Consider the following 20,173-nt stretch of genomic DNA (forward strand, 5'->3'; position numbering starts at 1 on the left):
AGGGTCAAAAATCGTCCAAAATCGCGTGACGTCATTTATGGACGGCCCCTTATCAGTGCCCTACCTTATTACAGACCAATGCAGACCTTATTGATCACCCCGTGCCCCTTATACATCTCAACGTTCAATCTACAACGTCCTATCACAAGGGAGAAACGCAAATAAATAAGACACATTTTGTTTTGCCCGTACTGAAACGGCTATACGCCGTATGGACCTGAAAGCTCAATTTCCCTGCACAAGAATACGGGGTAAACCGTCGTATGGGTTGACAGGCTATGGGCCTACTCGTGCGAAAGACGTCACAGGCTCTACAACGTATCAGTGTGAAACAGACGGCGCGTGCTATTAACGGAATCAGACTACGTATTTATACCGGAGGAATACGATTAGGTTATGAAGAATTATTTTTGCCCCACAGATATCATGGTGGTTGCATCCGCAGTAATAACTAGGGTGGCCCCTGGATTCGAACCTCTGCAACACAAGCGGCCAACGCCCTTTCGCTGGACCACGCGGTCTAGCGGGCGGAGTGGATGCGCAGTGGTTAGAGCGCTGAGAAATTAACCCGGCAACCCGAGTTTGATTCCGAGCCACGGCTGTGACATCGGTGGTGGGTGATATGAAAACCGGTCCTGTCCTTCCCATCCATCAACCCAAGCTAACCAGCGTGGAGAAGTATGGTTAATTTGTATTCTTGGATCTTTCGGTAAATTCACGTGACTTTACCGAAATATCCAAGAATATGAATCCCTGCAGTCACGAAAGCTTTAAATCAAAATGCTTAATTTGGTCAAACATACCCTCCCCCACCTTGTGATCATCAACATGACAAAGGGAAGAGGGCGGGGGGGGGCTTAATCAATTGGTGGATTTTAAATGGCTGGAATGTATTGATTTCATATTTAAATGAAGTCACGGATCGGCAGTGGCGACTGTGCAGTGGGAGTCGAACCCATCCCTTCCTTGCACTGAGGCTTTGGTCTCGGCGTCATCATGAACCAATGCAGAGGGGAGCGGAAGGGATCGATGTGCGGACAACCCTACGGAGCACCATGGATACAGCAGAAGCAGCAGCAGCAGCGGCGGCAGAGATGGACACGCAGCCATGGAAATTTCCGGTATGGGTCAGATACGGGCCAGGTACGGGCCAAGCATTGCCTAGAGCCCCTATATATTGGCCTGGTATGAGCCAGTTATGGGTTATGTGTGGACTAGGTAAGGCTTAGGTATATGGCATAGATATGGGTTAGGTATGAACCAGTAATGGGTTAGGTATGGCTTAGATATATGGGCTAGATATGGACCAGTATGGGCCACGTATAGTCTAGATATATAGCCTGGATATGGGCCAGGTATGTTTATTAGGTATAAACTAGGAATATGATCTAGATATGAGCCACGTATGCGTTCAGTATGGCCTCGATATGGGCCAGGTATATGATCTTAGTATGGGACAGGTACGAGCTAGATATGGGTTATGTATGCGTTCGATGTGGGCTAGATACGGGCCAGGTATGGGATTGGTATTGTTACCAACAATCATTAGCAGTCAGTTTTTTTTTCGGTGGCGCCGAGACCTACACAGTATGGGCCAGGCATCACCACTTTATTAGAGCGCTTTGTCTCTCTACTGCTGGATGAATGCCTCCCTACGTGTCTGTCGTGTGGGGTTGCGTGACCATATTTCACAAGGCCGGTCGGTGCGGGTTGGTGAATGTGTTGATGATGACGACTCATTCATCCAGCAGCAGTAGATGGATCATAGCCACAATGCATAGAAGGTATTTTATGTAACCTCAGACCTGGCATCATCACCATGAGCTGCACGCTGCAGGAATCTTCGGGTTACTGAATACTCATTAATCTGGGCTGATGATGGAGTTAAAGTCTTGGTTGGCAGTTGACTAAGCCCGTCTGCCCATCATCCCTCCGGGGTCTATACAATTAGTAACACTTTGTGTTAGACTCGCCTCCCGCCATGGGCACGTGGAATTTCCATCACTGTCTGTAAGTCGGAGATGAGCGCACCGCTTCAATGCTCATTTGACTGGGTAATCATTGTATTTGTTACTTTCCTCTTTTGGTGATGATCATGCCGCGTTCATCCAGCAGGAGATAGACCACGGCCGGTGGAGATGATAATGGTTAATTTCGCAGTACGCGCATAAACATACAGAGATGTTAACTACCTCGCCTGGTACACAGGAGGTCGTGGGTTTGATCCCAATCCCGACGCCTGCTGCTGCTGCATATTTGCAGTCTGCGTCTCTCTCTCTCATCATTAAGGTGGCTAGGAGATGTTAACTACCTCGCCTGGTACACAAGAGTTCGTGGGTTCGATTCCAACCCCGACGCCTGCTGCTGTATATTTGGAGTCTGCGTGTCTGCTGGAGCCAGAGCCGTACATTTCCACATAATACGCTGATCTATAATTTTTTTTGGGCAAGGCCGTTTCTGAAAAAATAACTCGGTGGTAAAAAAAATATCAAAAACAAAAGTTTCGTGTTACAGTTTAAAACAATTGAACCGGTTTCGACATTCAGGTGTCTCATCAGCAGAGTCGAGGCCGGTCAAGGCCCCCCTCCCCCCCATCCCCCCCATCCCCCCTCCCCTCTGATCTGGCACCAACCCCCGCGGCTTCGCTCCGTGTCCACCACCACACGTCGCTCGCAGCCCCCCACTGCGAGCACCCGACGGGATTAACGAGGGGGGAGAGGTCCCCTGGGGTCCCCTCGCATCACCGGAACCCTCGAAAGGCCGAGGGCGATCGAGGCGAACCGAGGGGTTCACCGAGGGGACCCGGGGGGTTGGGGTCCGTACAAGACCCCGACGCGATAGGCCTCATCCTACGGTCTTGCCTGAGCCGCGTGGCCGGGCCGAGGGCGAGGCGGAGCCCGCGCGGGGAGACGCCGCGCGTGGAGGGAGGCTGTGGTCAGAGTCGATGCATTTAAGGTAACTTGTAACTTGATTTGTTGTTCGTGATATTGTCTTGTGACGTGTCTGCGAGTTAATTGAATATTCATAATATTTTAATGAGGTGCAAGCGAGGTTCGTGTTGTGAAACGCGGCTGCCTGAGTTCGATTCCTGGCCACGACTAACAGCAGTGGCAGTTGTCCGACGGTACAACCCAATTCTTGATAATTGTTTTTTTATCCCTTTTATCTGGCAACAAAACTGACACCTTTTTTTACAAGGAGTCATGTTTGCATTGACCACAATACCTGCGATCGGAATGCAAACAAAAAACACAACTCTGATAATGTATGCAATTTTGCTACTGGCAAAGGAGGTTCCAATGGTGTAAATGCTTACCCCGAGCTCTCATACTCTGACGGTGCATTGTCTTTGAGTTGTGCGCCTTTTGGCGTCATCTGGTCCAACACCATGTGAGACTAGGCTCTAAGAAAAGCTGTCTCGGGTGTGGACCAATCAATTTCAAGGACAGTGCATACATTATCAGAGTTGTGTTTTTGTTTGCATTCCCACCGCAGTCAATGCAAACATGACTCCTTGTAAAAAAAGGTGTCAGTTTTGTTGCCAGATAAAAGGGTAAAAAAACAATTATCATATTGCTACTGGCAAAGGAGGTTCCAATGGTGTAAATCCAATTCTTGTTAGCTCAACTGGCCCTGCGAATCGCTCAGCAACTTCACAAACCCCCCCACTGACCTGCGTGGTTGATGTACGGTCAAGCGGTTCGAGCTACTGACACCCAACGGCGGGGGGAGGTCTCCATCCAGCAGTGGAATTACTTTGAGTGAAACACTTCAAACCGGGTTTAACCAATGCTTGTGTTTCTCCCAAACGTCGTGATTTTTATTTTACTTTTATTAATTTAAATTTTTTTACCTACGTGACTTTACCGAAAAAACCTAAGAGTATGAATCATTGCAGTCACGAAAGCTTCAAATCTAGAATTAATACCCTCAGGGGTCCTCAAACTTTTTAAACAGGGGGCCAGTTCATTGTCCCTCAGACCGTTGGAGGGCCGGACTATAGTTAAAAAAAACTATGAACACATTCCTATGCACACTGCATATATCTTATTTTGAAGTGAAGAAACAAAACGGGAACAAATACAATATTTAAAATGAAGAACAAGTAAAGTTAAATCAACAAACTTGCCAGTATTTCAATGGGAACTATGGGCCTGCTTTTGGCTAATGAGATGGTCAATGTCCGGTTCCATATTTGTCACTGCTAGTCGTAACAAGTGATGCAAGTGTGCATCCGTTAGTCTAGATCTGGTTGGAGATTTCAAATGTTTCATTCTGGAAAAAGTCTGTTCACAGACATAAGTGCTGCCAAAGATGGTTGCCATTTTGAGTGCATGGTTCCTGAGATGAGGATATGTCTCAGAGGGGAGAGATGCATAGAAATTATGAAGGCTGCTTGACTTGAATGCGTCTTTCAGAGAGTCACAATTCTGCAGTTCAGCCAGTTCCATTTAGTAAATTGTATCCACATTTTTAATGTCAATAGAAAATGGGTTAAGTAAAAGCTGTATGTCCTGTTCATGGAGATGAAGCTCTTTAAATCTAAATTGGAACTCCTTTTGCAATTTTTCCAGTGAATCCACACATGTTTTGTTTGGGAATTGCAACCAATGGTTTTTCCGCTAACAGATTTTGAGTTGTGGGGAGATGGCAGAAGTTTTCCTCCTTAACTTGTTTGATGAGGAGGCCTAATTTTACTTCAAATGCTTTGACATGTGATTGCATATCACAGAGGAGCTTCCCCTTTCCTTGAAGTTGCACATTGAAACTGTTGAGTAGCTCTGTTACATCTGTCAGAAAGGCAAGGTGCCATTTCCATTCTGCATCATTGAGCTCTGGTACTTTGTTTTTTGAAAGCAGAAAAGCTGTAATCTGTGGAAGTAAGTCATAGAAACGTTTCAAAACTCTCCCTCGACTCAGCCAACGGACTTCTGTGTGGTACAGAACATCTTCATAGTCAACATTTAGTTCAGACAGAAATTCCTGAAATTGTCTGTGGTTTAGTGCATGAGCTCTAATGAAGTTAACACAAGATACCACAATTTTCATAACAGAGTTCCACTTCAGTGATTTACTACACAGCACTTGTTGGTGGATGAGGCAGTGTATGGCTATTGGATGAGAATGGTTATGTTTGTCCATCTCTTGGTTAATGTGAGCAATTACTCATTTCTTAGACCCCACCATGCTAGGAGCACCATCAGTTGTCACACTGGCTAGTTTAGCCCAATTCAGCTCCAAACCATTCACAGTTTGGCAAACCTTTTCATAGATATCCTCTCCTGTAGTTGTTCCTTTGATGCTTTTCAGTGCAGCAAGCTCTTCTGTGACTTCGAAATAGTCATTCATCCCACGAATAAAAATTAGAAGTTGTGCAGAATCACGAACATCATTGCTTTCGTCGAGTGCCAAGGAAAAATAGGAAAGTTTTTTTGTGGAGTTTTGCAAATGCTGATGCAAATTGTCTCCCATTTCTTCAATCCTCCGTGTAATTGTAGGTCCTGAAAGACTCACTGTACTAAATAAATCGGCCTTCTCTGGACACATCTCTTTGGCAACAGAAAGAAGGCATTCTTTAACAAATTCTCCCTCCACGAATGGTCTGCCAGTGCACGCTATTAGCTTGGCAACTTGAAAACTTGCTCGCAGTGATGAAATATTTAGCTGCTTCTGCTTCACAAAAGTATTTTGCTGAGTTGTTAATGTATTTTTCAGTTTTAATATTTTATCTTTTCTCACTTTTCCAACCAAACAATCATATTTATCTTTATGTTGAGTTTCATAGTGTCGATGTAAATTGTATTATTTGAACACAGAAACTATATTCTGGCATATCAGACACACAGTTCTTTCCTTGTACTGCATGAAAAAGTAATCATAAGTCCACTGTTCTTTGAATATCCTACACTCCGAGTCAATTTTTCTCTTTCTTGACATCAGTTTCCTAGGGAGTCAAAATTGCTATTAGTAAAATACCAATATATATATGTACAGCGCTACAAAAACAATATACCAGCAATAACTTTGCCCACACAGAGACATACAGACTGCACTGCCCATCAATGCAGTCTGATTGGGGGAACTCCGCTTTTACCCCAGGCTCACACTGGTGCGGGTGCCATTAAAAAGTTAATTACACCTGCAGTTTTGTTCACAGATCGCAGTACATCCCCAGCACACAGGAATATCACTGGGAGTGGAGCCGAGGGTCAAGTGAGGGAGCTGAGGGAGGGAGAGCCAGTCAAGCACAGCCAGGGGAGGGCTGGCAGCCTTAGGCCTGGGGGGCAAGTCCAGTCAATTGGCCCATTGAACCATTCACCAGCGCAGCCCAATGAGTGCCCACCGCCGCAGCTCAATCAGTGCCCACCGCCGCAGCTCAATCAGTGCTCACCAGCGCAGCCAAATCAGTGCTCGCCACCGCAGCCCAATCAGTGCCCACCACCGCAGCCCAATGAGTGCTCACCAGCGCAGCCCAATTAGTGCTCACCAGCGCAGCCCAATTAGTGCTCACAAGCGCAGCCCAATTAGTAACCATGGGCCGGATAAATGTCCTCGGCGGGCCGCATGTGGCCCGCGGGCCGTAGTTTGAGGACCCCTGCTCTACGGGGAGGAATTTCACCTATCTGTTAGAGTTTTTAACAGACAACGATCCTGAAGACGGAAGCTTGTGTTGCCTCCGAAACGTCGTGATTTTTATTTTACTTTTATTTATTTAAATTTATTTTATTTTTTACCTACGTGACTTTACCGAAAAAACCTAAGAGTGTGATTAATATTGCCCTCATTCAGAAGGCTAACCACGACCCCTTAACAGAGAGGGCCATCGGGCTACCCTTTCCATTACACTGGGTTTAGGGAAACCCAGGTGGGGATTTAGAGTGTATGAATGTCGCCTTGTTTGGGAAGCCAAACGCCTAACACTGAGGTCAGTTAAATTAGTATCGCTGTTTTTGGGAATTAAGCAGTCATTGTCCTATAGAGAGGTACTGCCCGTGCCATAGTAACGTGTAATTTGCCACTCATTGGCTTCTGGTTCAGGATGTTCAGTGGGCATGGACACTGCCCGTTGCGTGTTTGCAGCATGAAGACATCTTCAGCGTTTGATTTGACTTGGCCTCGTCGCTCGTCCGAACCACGATCACAACCCACCTCAGCATTCTCAGGAACAATTAGACGTGCCTAAGGCTCACAGAGCCCAACAAAGGTATATATTGTACATCGTTGACTTAATCCCTGCAGCCGCTAGAGGCCGCTACTTTCACCACAGTGTAAATGTTTGCTTAATTAAATTGAAATCTTGATTTGTGATCACTGAAATGAGAGCTGGCTTCAAAATCGTTACATACATAGTAGATACAGGTTTGCACGACGTGTGCATTGTTGCGTACCATGCTTGTGTTTGGCACTTGCATTGTCGTGTACGACACTTGCGTTGTGTACGATCGTGCACGACGATTGCGACGTTGCTTACGATGCACGCGCATGTGCGTGTGCGTGCATTGTTTATGCCAGCTGAAACGCAGCAAGTTAGCACAGTCGGAGGCACAGGTTGTGCATCGGTCAGTCATCTCGGTCACTCAACCCATGGCACCTTGGACTGTCCCCTGACCCCCTGCCAGCGGGCGTTCGACACTTCACGTGGCCTTAAAAGCGCACATAGCCTGGCACAAGCGCCGTGGTGACATCACCGCCATTCAGCGGCTAATGCCGGCTGCTGTTGTTATTATTGTCGTCTTCCGTTTCCTCCGGCAGCGCGATGTTCGGCCTGTCGCACAAGACGGCGCTGGTGCTCGACCACGGCGTGCACATGGGCGAGTCGTGCAAGCAGAGCGTGGAGCTCGACGTGTTCACCAAGAGCCGCGCCCCGGGGCTCATCCCGCTGGCGCCCGTCTCCAAGTCGCTGTGGACGTGCGCCGTCGAGTCGGCCGTCGAGTACTGCCGCATCCTCTACGACATTTTCCCCAGCAGGAAGCTGGTGAGCAGGAGGTGGTGGCCATGTGTGGCTCCGGTTGGGGTGTGGGGTGGGCTTCAGAACATAATGGATGTGTCGGAGACACTTTGCATATATACCTGGAGAAGCTTCACCGAGTCTGAAGAACTCATTTTTTTTTAGCAGGGTCCTGCTACGTTGGGGTGTTTGGCCAACACCGATGAGATTGTGTGTTTGTAGTAAGAGAGAAAGCCGGAGAACACCCATGCAGAGCAAGGGAGAACATACAAATTCTACACAGAAAGGCAGCCAGGTCAGGAATCGAAACCCAGGTTCCTGCTGAGAGGTACAAGTGTCAATGTTGTGCCACCCTGTTACTCAAATGGAGCTGGCACCGCTGATAATCCTTTATATTCATACCGAAAGAACCAAGAATATGAATCCCTGCAGTCATGAAAGCTTTAAATTGATAATCCTTTGTTTGAATCTGGGTATCAGCTGTCCACCCGTGGTTAATTATCTATTCACGCCTCATCAAAGGCCTCTATCATCATGAGCAATGGTCTATCATCATGGACCAATGGTCTATCTACTGCTAGGTGAGGCCCCTCATGTATTTTCCATCCCTCAGTTTTATGATGCTGCAATGTGTCTTGCTTCTGCACACGAATTAATCTCATCCTTCCATTATCACAGTGGTCATCCTCAGCAGGCATATTGTCTCCTTTGACTGCCATTTTTGTCAACTGAAATATTAAACTGCATGTTGTTAGGCTGTGCAAGTGCCAAAGATAGCAAGTTTAGTTTGAAACATTTCTAATGTTTTCTACAGATATTGTGTAGCCATTTTCTGTTCATCGGTCATTTTCTGCCATCTCGTTTCGCTCACCCAGGTGCGCTTTATCGTCAGCGACTCGGAGGCGAGGTCACTCAACTCCTGGAACCAGGACGAGCAGAGCCTTCAGCAGGTGAGCAGGGTTTCCTGTGTCCCGGGAGGGATGTGATGTTGAGATAACCCATACGGTATTTGGGAGGCCTTCGTCCAGCAGTGGATTGACAGAGGCTGAAAAATATGATTACGTGAGCAGCGAGGGAGTGAGATATCATCATCATCATCAGCCATGATCTATCCACTGCTGAATGAAGACCTGTTTAATCTGCCACCACCTCTCACGGTCATGCGACGCAATTATTCGTATGGTACCAGCACACACACACTGATTTCAGCGGTAGAATCGTGATTATTTAAATTTGAGTTCATTTTATAAGAATTTAATTTATTCAGGAAAGCCTCACTGAGTCTCAAGAGTTTTATATATGTGTGTGAATGAGTACCCAGAGAACCCATGTGTAAGAGGAGACAGCACTGAAGGTTTTGCACCCTGACACATTTCCATGATCATGCAACGTAAGTGGATTTGTAATAATAGATACTTAAATGCACAGTTCAATGTGCATATCGGTAGAATATGAATTTTTCAATGGATAAGTGGTTTCGCACACAAACCCAGGGTGATTAAACCAGCTTGTGTGAACCTGCTAGGTGGATTATTACATTGCAGGACCGTGAGAGATGGTGACGACTTTGGCACACTTTAATCCAGAAGTGGATGGTGGATTGTGGCCGATGATGATGAAATGTCACATGTAGAGCGATCGCCCATTTCCAACTGTTTCCCCCCACCATCGTTTGTGCCACCGGCCTCCACGCTGTGCGCAGATCTCGGCGTCGCTCGCGATGGTAGGGCCCCCAGACCCGCGCTCGGAGCCCGAGTACTGCAGCCTACTGCAGGGCGTCATGGAGGCAGTGGAGGCTCTGTGCCAGTGCTCGGAACTGCAGCATGAGGCTCGCACCAGCCTCCTCGAGCGCGCTGAGCGGGTCTCCAACCGCGGCCGCATCCTCGCCATCACCAGCCTGCGCGGGTGCGACACGCTATCACACACCGACTCGCACACACCGGCTATCTTTTCACTTGTGTCACTTTGCCGTCAAACACAACGACTCGTATCGCCGTGTTCCAACTCCCCCACTCATGTTACTGTGCCATCGCACACCGACTTGTATTACCACACGTCTAGGCCTCACCCCCAATCAGTCAGTGGCACAAGGGAGGAAGGGATTTGAGGGATATGTGGCCATGTGACGATTTCTGTTTGCGTTTGGCAACGGTGCCACCATTACAATCGCACATCCCTCCCTTAGACCAGCAGTGACGCAGCCATCCACCAAACCAAAATATAAACAATGCTACCAACACATCTTGTTTTTCTCTTACTGTGATGCGTGTCCCTGTGTTAATATTTCTATCTACGTAGGTCTTCTTGTGCTCTGTGGCTGTCTGATGTATATTTTTGGGTTGTACCACGTATTGTACGACATGATGTCCGATGGCAGAATCTAAAAATACATCAAATAAATATTTGAGTAAATCGAGGGTGGTGGTTGGTCATTGTAGGATGGTGCTCGCAGTTTCGCGGATACTGCCGCTGCGCTAACCTCCACGTCGTTGATGCTTCGACAGGGACAGCCATGTGCGCATGCTGGAGGAGGCGGTGCAGGAGGCAATCCAGGAGCACAACAAGCTGGCCGCTGGCTCGGACAGGTCAGTACTGCCACGTCTACCGCCACCTCGCATCCCAGCACAATTAGGAGTTCACAAATCTTTATGGGATCCACTAACCCCTACCTCCAAAGCACCGGATCACAGGTGGGTGACAACGTGCCCGGCGTTACTTCTATTCCCAGCACCGCACACCCCCCGCATACCTTAAGATGTCGGTGGATCCGATGGTATTGGCGTTGTGACCAATCTGACATTGCCCAGTCTGGAAGAGAGTCTAGTCTGTTGGTCCATGGTAACCTTGTCTGAGAGTCTTGAGTCTTTTACAGTTTGACTGTCAGAGAGTTGGGTTTGATGACCTTCACCTATACATGTCCATCTCCTGGAGTCTAGTCCAATTGCAGTCCAGCCTACGCGAGTCAAATCTGTGACATAGGCTAACGCAGGGTTCTGCAACTGGTTGCTCAAGGGCCGAATATGTCCCGAGTAGATACTCGTAATATATATAGCATTGCATGGCCCATCAGCACACACTGAGTTTATTATGTGGACTGCCAGAAAATAGAGTTCAATAACGCTTACCTATGGATGGGCACTACCCCTCCCTTTGTTTGCACAAATTTGACTGCAGTAATCTTGCCTGGTGGATGTTTGTGTTTTTCCGGCGGCGATGGTGGCGGCGATGGTGGTGACGGCGGTGATGGCGGTGACGGTCTGGTTTGCAGCCTCATGCCGATTCAGCAGTGCGAGCTGGTGCTGGTTCACACTCACCCTATCAGCGACGAGAGCTGCGTGTCCGAGCACCGCAAGCGAGAGGCACGTGACCCGCGCAAACGCACATGCATGCATGCACACGAGCACATACACACAATAATTATAACCTAAAAAAATACGTTGTTCGGACAGAAATAAATATTCCAAAATGCTTTAAACCACAAATCCTGGTGCCTGACTGAAAAAAAGCAGTCGTACTACTGTATCATATTGTAGCGGTGTGTTGTTGCGTGTGCAGCTGTCTCCAATCCTGTCAAGCGAGGTGTACAGCGTACGTGCCGGGCGCTACCTGCCTGCCAAACTGACAACGCTGGTGCAGCAGCATTTCAACCTGGCATCCACCACCATCACCAATATCCCCATGAAGGTGAAACAGCCACCACCCTCACCAACACCACCCTTATCACGACCATCATCACCAACATCGTCGTGACAGTGATGCAACCATTACTACCACCACCACTAACGCCATCACAACAGTCGTGGTAAACTAACAACAACCACCGTTCCCCACTAAGTGGCAGCGACGTCACCAGGGCGCTTGTACCAGGCTAAGTGCACATTGAGATTATCACATGGAGTGTGGATAGCTTGCCTTTGGCAAGAGGTCACCGGACCGACCCAGATGTTATGGGTTGACTGAGATGACTGGCAGATGCACCACCTGTGCTCCCCAACTCAATTGGGATCACGCACAGTAGAAACATTACCCCCCCTACTGTGAAAAACTTTCAGGACCCTCCTGAATAAAAGGGTCTTGAGACTCTGTGAATCTTATCTGGGTAAGCGAGCGCAATAGTAACAATGACCACCTATTCTGGGTGCTGATTGCGTGCATCTGTGCGCCCCCACCCACACCTCGCCGGTGCCACCGAGCAGGAGGAACAGCATGCCAACACTTCGGCAAACTATGACGTGGAGCTGCTGCACCATTGCGACGCGCACGCCGAGCTTTTTAAACTCGGTGAGTGGCGCCCGCACGCCTGCGCACGTACGTACGCGGTTGCACGCGCAGCTCATGGCACGCCGCACGCACCATTACACACGAGGGCATGTGCATGTGAAAGCTAATATCGTGGCAGGACGTACATGCGCACACATATACAAACATTCAGTCACTGGGGCACACACATGCACGCAGATACAGCTAAAAACACACGCAGGGACACATACACACACGTGGATGCACATAGACACCTACACATACGGACAAAGATCCCCCATGTAGCCTTTAGCAGACTGCTGAGTGAGCAGCTATTAAGCTCTGCACGTGAGGGGGTGGGTGGCCAACATCACACTCAACCACTTGTCTCCCCAGTGCCGATATTTACACACCCAACAAAGTACTCATTTAAGGCTGATGTTGGCCGTGAGCGGGAATCGAACTCTGGTCGCCGGGTTCACAGCGTAGTGTGCTAACCACCACACTACCACTCAAAACAAAAACATTCACACACAAAGTCAAATCAATTACTCTAGAAAGGGTCTTCACATGCAAACGTATTGGGCAGTATTCATTTCCATTGGTTATCCTCAATCGGAAGCCAGTTGATGGAAATTCCACATTACTATGACAGGGACTATCCTTTCCATCGTATACAGTTGAATTCCCACACAGTGATGCTAATATAACTGCCCTCAGTGTTAGTCAAGTGTTAAATGTTCAGCAACACACACACACGTACACATACACTCACGCGGACAACACACGCACCAGCACACACACACGCGTGCACCTTGGCTGATCGTTCTCGTTCGTGCGCCCTTCCTCTCAGGTGACCTGAGCGCGCTGACTCCGGGCAGCAGCGGCGGCAGGGAGGGCGTCACCAAGGAGACTGTGACACTCAAGTGGTGCACACCGCGCACAAACAGCATTGGTACGACCACAAGGTCCCCCCATGCCCCCACCCCCATCGGTTTCTAGCCAAGTTTACGTCACAGCCAGCGCTTAATTCCTCACTCAGTATGGGCTCGCTACCCAAGGGTTGCTCATGGATCATCGTGCTCAGCAATGTGGACCATGCCTATCAAGGAGGCCTGGCTAGGGGCGACTACTAATGATAGGCTGGGCTAAACGGCAAGTAACTTCAGTAGTCCCAGCCACAGCCAGGGTGAGAGGTGCTGGATGTGGTATGCCAGCTGTGGAGATATTTTCCAGATCGCCAGTAGACTGGAGCGAGCGACACGTGACTCATAGCAGTGATGTAACTGCAGTCTTCATAATTTCCACTTAACGTGACACAACGCTTAGAAGAAAGATTGGAATCAAATTTGGATTTTCTTACGTGTTGCATGATGTGACCATGGTAACCCAGAATATACCCGTTCACTTAAGATCCCAGAAGCTAAGCAATGTTGAGCCTGGATAGTGCTTGGATGGGCGGCGATCCCCATGCATGTCGTATATGTGGCTGCATGGTTGTGCTCCATAATGGTCACCAGAAGGCAGTGCAACCAAGTCTGTTGTTGTACTCTAATTAAGTGCTCACCATGTACGAATTCCCTGCCTTCACCAACCTTCACACTGACCTTCATCCAGCAGTGGATTGACAAAAGTCCTATCCACATGAATGTATAAGCCATTCGGTATTGTAACGGATTGCTGCTGCTACCCCCATGTGTGTGGCGTGAAGAGCTTCACTACTGCACCGGGGCATTCCGCATTTCGCCTGTGGATGTCAACAGCCGGCCTTCCTCCTGCCTCACAAACTTCCTCCTCAACGGTGTGTTGCTGGCGTTCTCTGAATCTTCTCAACCACCCCCAGCCTTCCTTGGCTCTCCCTGGCCACCCATGGCTTTCCCCAGCCATTCCTCACCCTCTGAGGTTTTCCAGGCCTCGCCAGGCCTCACTGAATTTGGACGAGCAATTGCGAGTTGCATTAAACATCCGAAATTGTCTGAAATGTACGTTTTCAATCGTAGAACTGCCCTCCTGCACCTGGCTGCGGTGAAATTTCACCCGTGCCAATATCTCATAGTTATCAAGTTAAATAATAAGTTAAATTGGTATTCGTGCCATTCTTATAGAGCAAGGCTGGTCATGAATGCGCTGTCCCACAGACAAGTATATTCTGCACCGGTTTCTCAGTAGGGGTGATATTCCTTTGTGATTTTTATCAAATGAGGGAACTTGAGTATTTTTACATTTTTACAATTTGGAGCAGGACACCACTACACATGGCCTGGTCTTTTTGGAATGACACAGGATCTTTGAGTTCCACTGTGAACCAGGCGGCGAGTAGTATTCATAGTTCATCTCACCACAGTATTAATCCAACCGGTAGAGCGAGCGGCTCGCAATCGGAAGGTTGTGAATTCAAAACCTGGTTGGACTTTTGACTCTCCTGCTATGTTGATGTCAGAATCTTCATCAGATTCAGAATATTTATCCTGGACAAATGCGATAAACCGTGAAGCTGTTTCCCACGTGCAATAAGAATGTGGATTATCTACCGCTGGCTCAGGGTTGTTAAGAGTAGAACCTCGCCTCTACTCATATGAGCCAGAGCCAGGAAATCGCTTTGACTCGAGTATTAACCAGGGCCGCTTGCCATTCCTGAACCACGAACCTCCATCACTAGCGGCTAACGCGTTTCCGTCTCCTCGCTGCGCTAGGCCGCTCCGTGATGCTGGAGCAGCCACGCAAGTCCGGCACGAAAGTGATTGGGCACATGCTGTGCAGCCACGGCGGGGAGATCTTCCTGCACGTGCTCAGTAGCTCGCGCTCCACCCTGGAGGACCCCCCCTCCATCAGCGAGGGCTGCGGTGGCCGCGTCACCGACTACCGCATCACGGTGTGTGTGGGGTCCTGATCCTCCCCTAGGTCGACTCGACCTCAAATGAGTACCTGGTGCAGTGTGTAAACCTTAGCACTAGGGAGACAAATGTGGCTGGGCGTGGTGGCCGCCACTCACCCCCACGTGTGCCGTGCCGGCCTTCATAGGTGCTAATAGCACTTGCCCCAAGTCTTAAGGCTATACAGGGGATCTTTGTCTTTGGTGGCATAGTGGCCTCAAAGTGCCTTTAGCCTGGCATAATTGATGTGGGGATGAATGGCGGTTATGGTTATATCGTGGTTTGGGCACTGCACTCCGAACCCGCCGACCTGAGTTCAATTCCTGCACGACCAAAAACAGTGCTGAATATTTTAACCGATCCTGGACCTCCCGGAAGTCGATTCGGCATCAAAATTGAGTACCGTCTGCGGTGTGTAAAAACATCAACACTGGGGAGACAAAGGTGGCCGGGAGTGGTACTGGCCACCCACCCTCTCGTGCCATGGTATTCATAGGTGCTCTTTAACAGCACTTGTCCCATCAGCCTGTAAAGGCTATACAGGGGATCTTTGTGTTTTGTGTCCCGGGAGAGAAAGTTGAAAATAACTTTGACGAGAGAGTTTTCAAGCCTCCTGATCGAGGCCTCCTTGCAGGGTTGATGTTAGGCTGGTGGCGGCCTCCGGCACGCTGGGCCAAGCCTCTCTTTGGAGTCAGGTTGTTTGCGAGTGTATATGTGTCGGTACCAATACGTGTATTTGTGCGAACGTGTGTTTGTACTCGTGTCCCACACACGCAGGATTTTGGAGAGTTCATGAAGGAAAACCGCCTGGCGCCGGTGCCGGGGCCATTGCCTCGCGCGGGGGAGACCCCTCTGGACCGAGCGCGAGCGCAGCTGGAACGACACACGCGATACTGGCCCATGATCATCTCCCAGACCACAATCTTCAACATGCAGGCCGTACGCACTCGTGCACACACACACACACGGACAGACGCCCCCTGTTTAGTCACATTGGCTGTTAGGGCAAGTGCTGTTGTTATAGAGCAACGATGAAGGCCAGCACAACACACACACGGGTGAATTGACCATTACCATGCCCAGCCGCCTTTGTCTCCCCAATGCTAATATTTACACAGCACACCATGTACTTATTTCAGGCAGAGTTGATCTATGGGAGGACGAGGACCGGTTCAGATATTCATAACCGACATTGGCTGTTAGTGGAAATCGAATTCAGGTCGCCAGTTTCGTAGCGCAGTGCGCTTACCACTCCATTATTGTGTAAACACGTGCACACTTACAGTTACATGGCTCCTTCTGGTACCAGTGGCACCACAACTCCTGACGTCCGTGTGTTCGTAAATGAGTTGGGTGCACTTAGCCTGGCACAAGTGCTGTGATGACTTCAACGCCACTTCGTGGTCGTCGTGGTGAATGAGCAGGTGGTGCCGCTGGCGAACCTGGTGGTACGGGCGTCGCTGATGGAAGACGATGTGCTGGAGTGCCAGAAAGTTGTTTACCACCTTGTGGAAATGGAGCGCAAGAGCGACCCACTACCCATCTCCACGGCCGGGACCCGCGGAAAGGGGCCCAAGCGGTAAAGGCAGCGCACCCGTTGTTCTTGCGCAATTGCTTTCGAGATGTAGCCGATTTTACTCGCAGCGTGTGGTGGTTCTTATTTTGAACCTGCAGTGTTATGGCCATAGTCGGCTTGAGTGTGAAACTAAATATTTTAGGAGTCAATGACAAAGGAGGGAACATGCATGAGGGGTACGTTCACCGCGGAGATAGAGCGATTAAATGAGCTCGTGTTCTGGATGGATTGTTGTATCGCAAGAGTAGGTGTTGGCCTTATGGAGGCTTCATGCAGCATTGGATAGATCATGGCTGATGATGAATAAATGCTATTCTAAGTCAATACAAATAATGGCATGATAGATTAATCCTACCCCTGACGGAGTCTCAAAACACTTATTCAGGAGGATCCTGCTTGGGGATGTTTGGCCAGTTTCATTTTTAAATGTAGTTTTCTTGTGGGAGGGAACCAGGGATGCCCTCTTCACAGATAGGTTGGCAAACCCCACTTGTACTGCCATCTCCTGCACCACCACCTCTCAGCCCATTGCGTTTGCGGGTCTCACCATCTCTATATGATCCACTAACTCTCCCTCCCAAAGCAGCGTTTTGCATGCAGGGCTTGTACCACCGCTACGGCCCAGCGTCCATAACGTTTGACGTCCGTGCATTCGCGCTTGTGCCCGTCGCCGGCGCAGGGACGAGCAGTACCGGCTGATGTGGAACGAGTTGGAGACGCTGGTGCGGGCGCACGCGGGGGACTCGCCAGGGCACCAGCGCGTACTCGACTGCCTGCTGGCATGCCGCAGCAGCAAGCCCACCGAGGAGGACGAACGCAAGAAGGGCAAGCGCAAGAAGGAGGAGCGTGAGGAGCGCGCCGAGCGGAGTGGCCTGCGCGACCCGGACGCCGAGACGGACAGGTGCCCCCCCACCGCGGCACTCTTCTCTTGCCCGCCTGCGTGCGCTGGCCCTTCAGGCCCATGTGCCAGTCTGACGGTATTTTAACTCGTGTACAATACTAATCCCATCCTGTGGCATCACGGTGCGGCAAAACATATTTAAACTTCCGTGTAGTAGTTTAACTGCCCCCCCCCCCTAATTTTCACCCAAAGGAGTCGGAACCCGAACCCTAAAATGATCATGGCAGGGGTGGGAGGGGCGGGCGACCGCTATAAATATTCTGACTCTGGGGTCTAAATTCACAACCCAGCGCTTGGACTCCTAATCCACCAGCGGCACTCTTGGTGGTGCCAGTGACATGCTGGTACTGGTGGGAAATTGTAGTTAGAGAGAATGCGTGATCGCCAGAGCTTGTCATCTTCCCACGTCGCAGGTTTCGTGAGCGGAGCGGAGACAAGGAGGAAGCGGCGGAACCGGAGCTCATCAAGGACTCGCCGGACTCTCCTGAGCCGGTCCCCTCCAAGCGACCGCGCTTGTCCTCCGACGACGCAAAGCCTCTTGACAAGGCCCGGGGTAAATACTCGCTGGGGCCATCGTTCCTAAGCCAGTGTCGCCCTGCCCCTGTCCGTACCACCATACGCACACGCGTGCCACCCTACTCACTTCCATTTATCCTTCTCAAACCTGTTTACCCTACTCGCACCCATACTGCCCTACCCATGTCCACGTCACTGCACTTATGGTATTTTTTTGCGGCTCTGCTTGTCCCTGCCCCCACCCCCTTTCATGCTGTTGCGGCATGGTTGCTGTGTTGGGCATTGCCAGGTCCTGTGTCGCTGCTGAGCATGTGGACAAGCAGAATGGACGCGCTGCACGCGAGGAAGCACCAGGAGTTCGCGGGGCGGCTGGTCACTGGTGCTGGTGGACGGGCCGAGCTCTACTGCCACCTCAAGGAGGATAATGGGTGAGGCGCCCGACTGCACATGGATGCACCCTTACCGCCGTCGTGATTGACTGGTCGAGGGGTCGGTAGCGCACTACCGCCACATGTCGAGCTGGAAGTTTCTAATGCCCACCGGTGTAAAATTGATAACCTCTGACATGCTTCCCCGCCACTCCCACCGCCTCGGCAGTGGGTGGTTAGTGCTGACAAGCTCAGCCCCCCTCAAACTTTATCACCAGCTCTAGCATACAAGTAAAACCACGTGGAGTTGGGCTTTGCAAGTTATAGCAAGGTCTCCACTAGCAGAGCACGTGGCGGACCAACGTAATTAGATCAGCGTGCGTGCAGGAGTTGGATGGGTTGTGACTGTGTGGGGTGGCCTTCATCCAGCAGTGGATAGATGCCTGCTAATGATGATGTTGAACAGTGTTGGTTAGGAGTTTGTCGAGTGTGCCGTGTGGGTTTGCTTGCTTTGCCATCGGTGCCGGCTCGTCTAAGCGGCTGTCGTCTGCGTTGTCAGCGTGTTTCCCAGCGCCAGCGCGGACGGGAGGGAGACGCCCAAAACGAGCCGACAGTGACGCAGGGAGAAGCTCGGTGAGCGAGGCCATTGTGGAGCGGAACTGCGTGCGATCAAAACCACTGTGGCACTAGCCTGTCTCTTGGCTGCCCTACCACGTGAGATGATCCTCAAGTGTGTTCTGAGGGGTGTGTGGCTAGTGGTGGAGTCTCAACACTGATTCGTGATGTTTGTAGTGCCGATGGTTGATGTTTCACCCCCCCATCGCCGAGTGAAGGAACAGAGCAAGTGACGCGCGTTTCTATAAATTCGTTACCCGGTGAAGAAAACTTTTGTTTTTTTTTAAATGTGCTTTCCATATATATGCTGTAAAAAATACAATAAAACGGATCGTCTTTACAACTCATTTTTCTGTGCATCTTTCCGTGACTACCATCCTGTGCTACGATGAATGAACAAAGCCTCCTTATAACTTGTGTACTATTCCTGTTTCATAATTTACACACCAAGAGCAAAGCTGGGACTATTAGTCCATTAATCCACCATTTAAAAATGGTGGCCGCTTCTGCATGCAGCCTCCCAAATATGGTGACATGACTGGTAATGGGCTAGCGAGCCCCTGCACCTGGACAATATACCGCTTTCTCGCAGGCCCTACGCAAAGAGTTTACCCTGTCCTACCCCAAGACACAGTAATGCGCTTAGTTACTATACCTTGCACGCACTGAGTCCCAGCAAACGGCACACACCAACATGTATTACACCACACCATTCGAGCAAGGGTCTCAGACGCACATCACAGTACGAAAAGACGCTTCATACGCACATCGACAACACTCGCACGTCAAAACACTCGCACACGTCTTGATATTCTAGAGTCTAGACGCACTTAACGTGAACCCACCCAAAAACACAATTTGGTGATGCTGCTGCTACTGCTGCAGTAATGCATACGCATAATTAAGGAAAAAATGCATCAATAACACTGGCCTCAAAATAAACAATATATAACTGCTGAAGTTTTGGGAAATTACCCTTCATAGCAAAAATAGGCCAGGCATAGTGTTAAGGCTTTGAGACTACACCATGGGGCCTGATGAGAATTAAATATTTAGAAATGTTTTCTGAGGACCCGTTTTTAAATCAGTGTATAAATAATTACCGAATAGTAGAATGTTGAGTAACAAACCCTGCAA

General features: G+C 49.6%; 1 protein-coding gene across 2 annotated transcripts; it reads left to right on the top strand.

Annotated features, from left to right (window-relative positions):
• The first annotated feature begins 2,613 nt into the window (after nucleotides 1-2,613).
• INTS13 (integrator complex subunit 13) lies at nucleotides 2,614-19,383 on the top strand. Of its 2 annotated transcripts, none has more exons than XM_078609531.1 (17): nucleotides 2,614-2,955; nucleotides 7,753-7,975; nucleotides 8,824-8,898; nucleotides 9,651-9,853; nucleotides 10,453-10,533; nucleotides 11,217-11,307; nucleotides 11,504-11,632; nucleotides 12,145-12,256; nucleotides 13,041-13,142; nucleotides 13,899-13,988; nucleotides 14,881-15,059; nucleotides 15,838-15,999; nucleotides 16,485-16,639; nucleotides 17,316-17,537; nucleotides 17,951-18,090; nucleotides 18,343-18,481; nucleotides 18,981-19,383. In XM_078609531.1, exons 1-17 carry the CDS (start codon nucleotides 2,945-2,947, stop codon nucleotides 19,036-19,038), a joined length of 2,172 nt encoding a protein of 723 aa, XP_078465657.1. In that variant the 5' UTR covers nucleotides 2,614-2,944; the 3' UTR covers nucleotides 19,039-19,383. The 2 variants fall into 2 exon arrangements, with proteins under 2 accessions (XP_078465657.1, XP_078465658.1); XM_078609532.1 differs by having other exon boundaries at nucleotides 12,145-12,229.
• The last annotated feature ends 790 nt before the right edge of the window (nucleotides 19,384-20,173 follow it).

This window comes from Lampetra planeri, chromosome 32, assembly GCF_965212315.1.
Source record: "Lampetra planeri chromosome 32, kcLamPlan1.2.h2, whole genome shotgun sequence".
In the NCBI taxonomy this organism is placed as follows: Eukaryota; Metazoa; Chordata; class Hyperoartia; order Petromyzontiformes; family Petromyzontidae; genus Lampetra; species Lampetra planeri.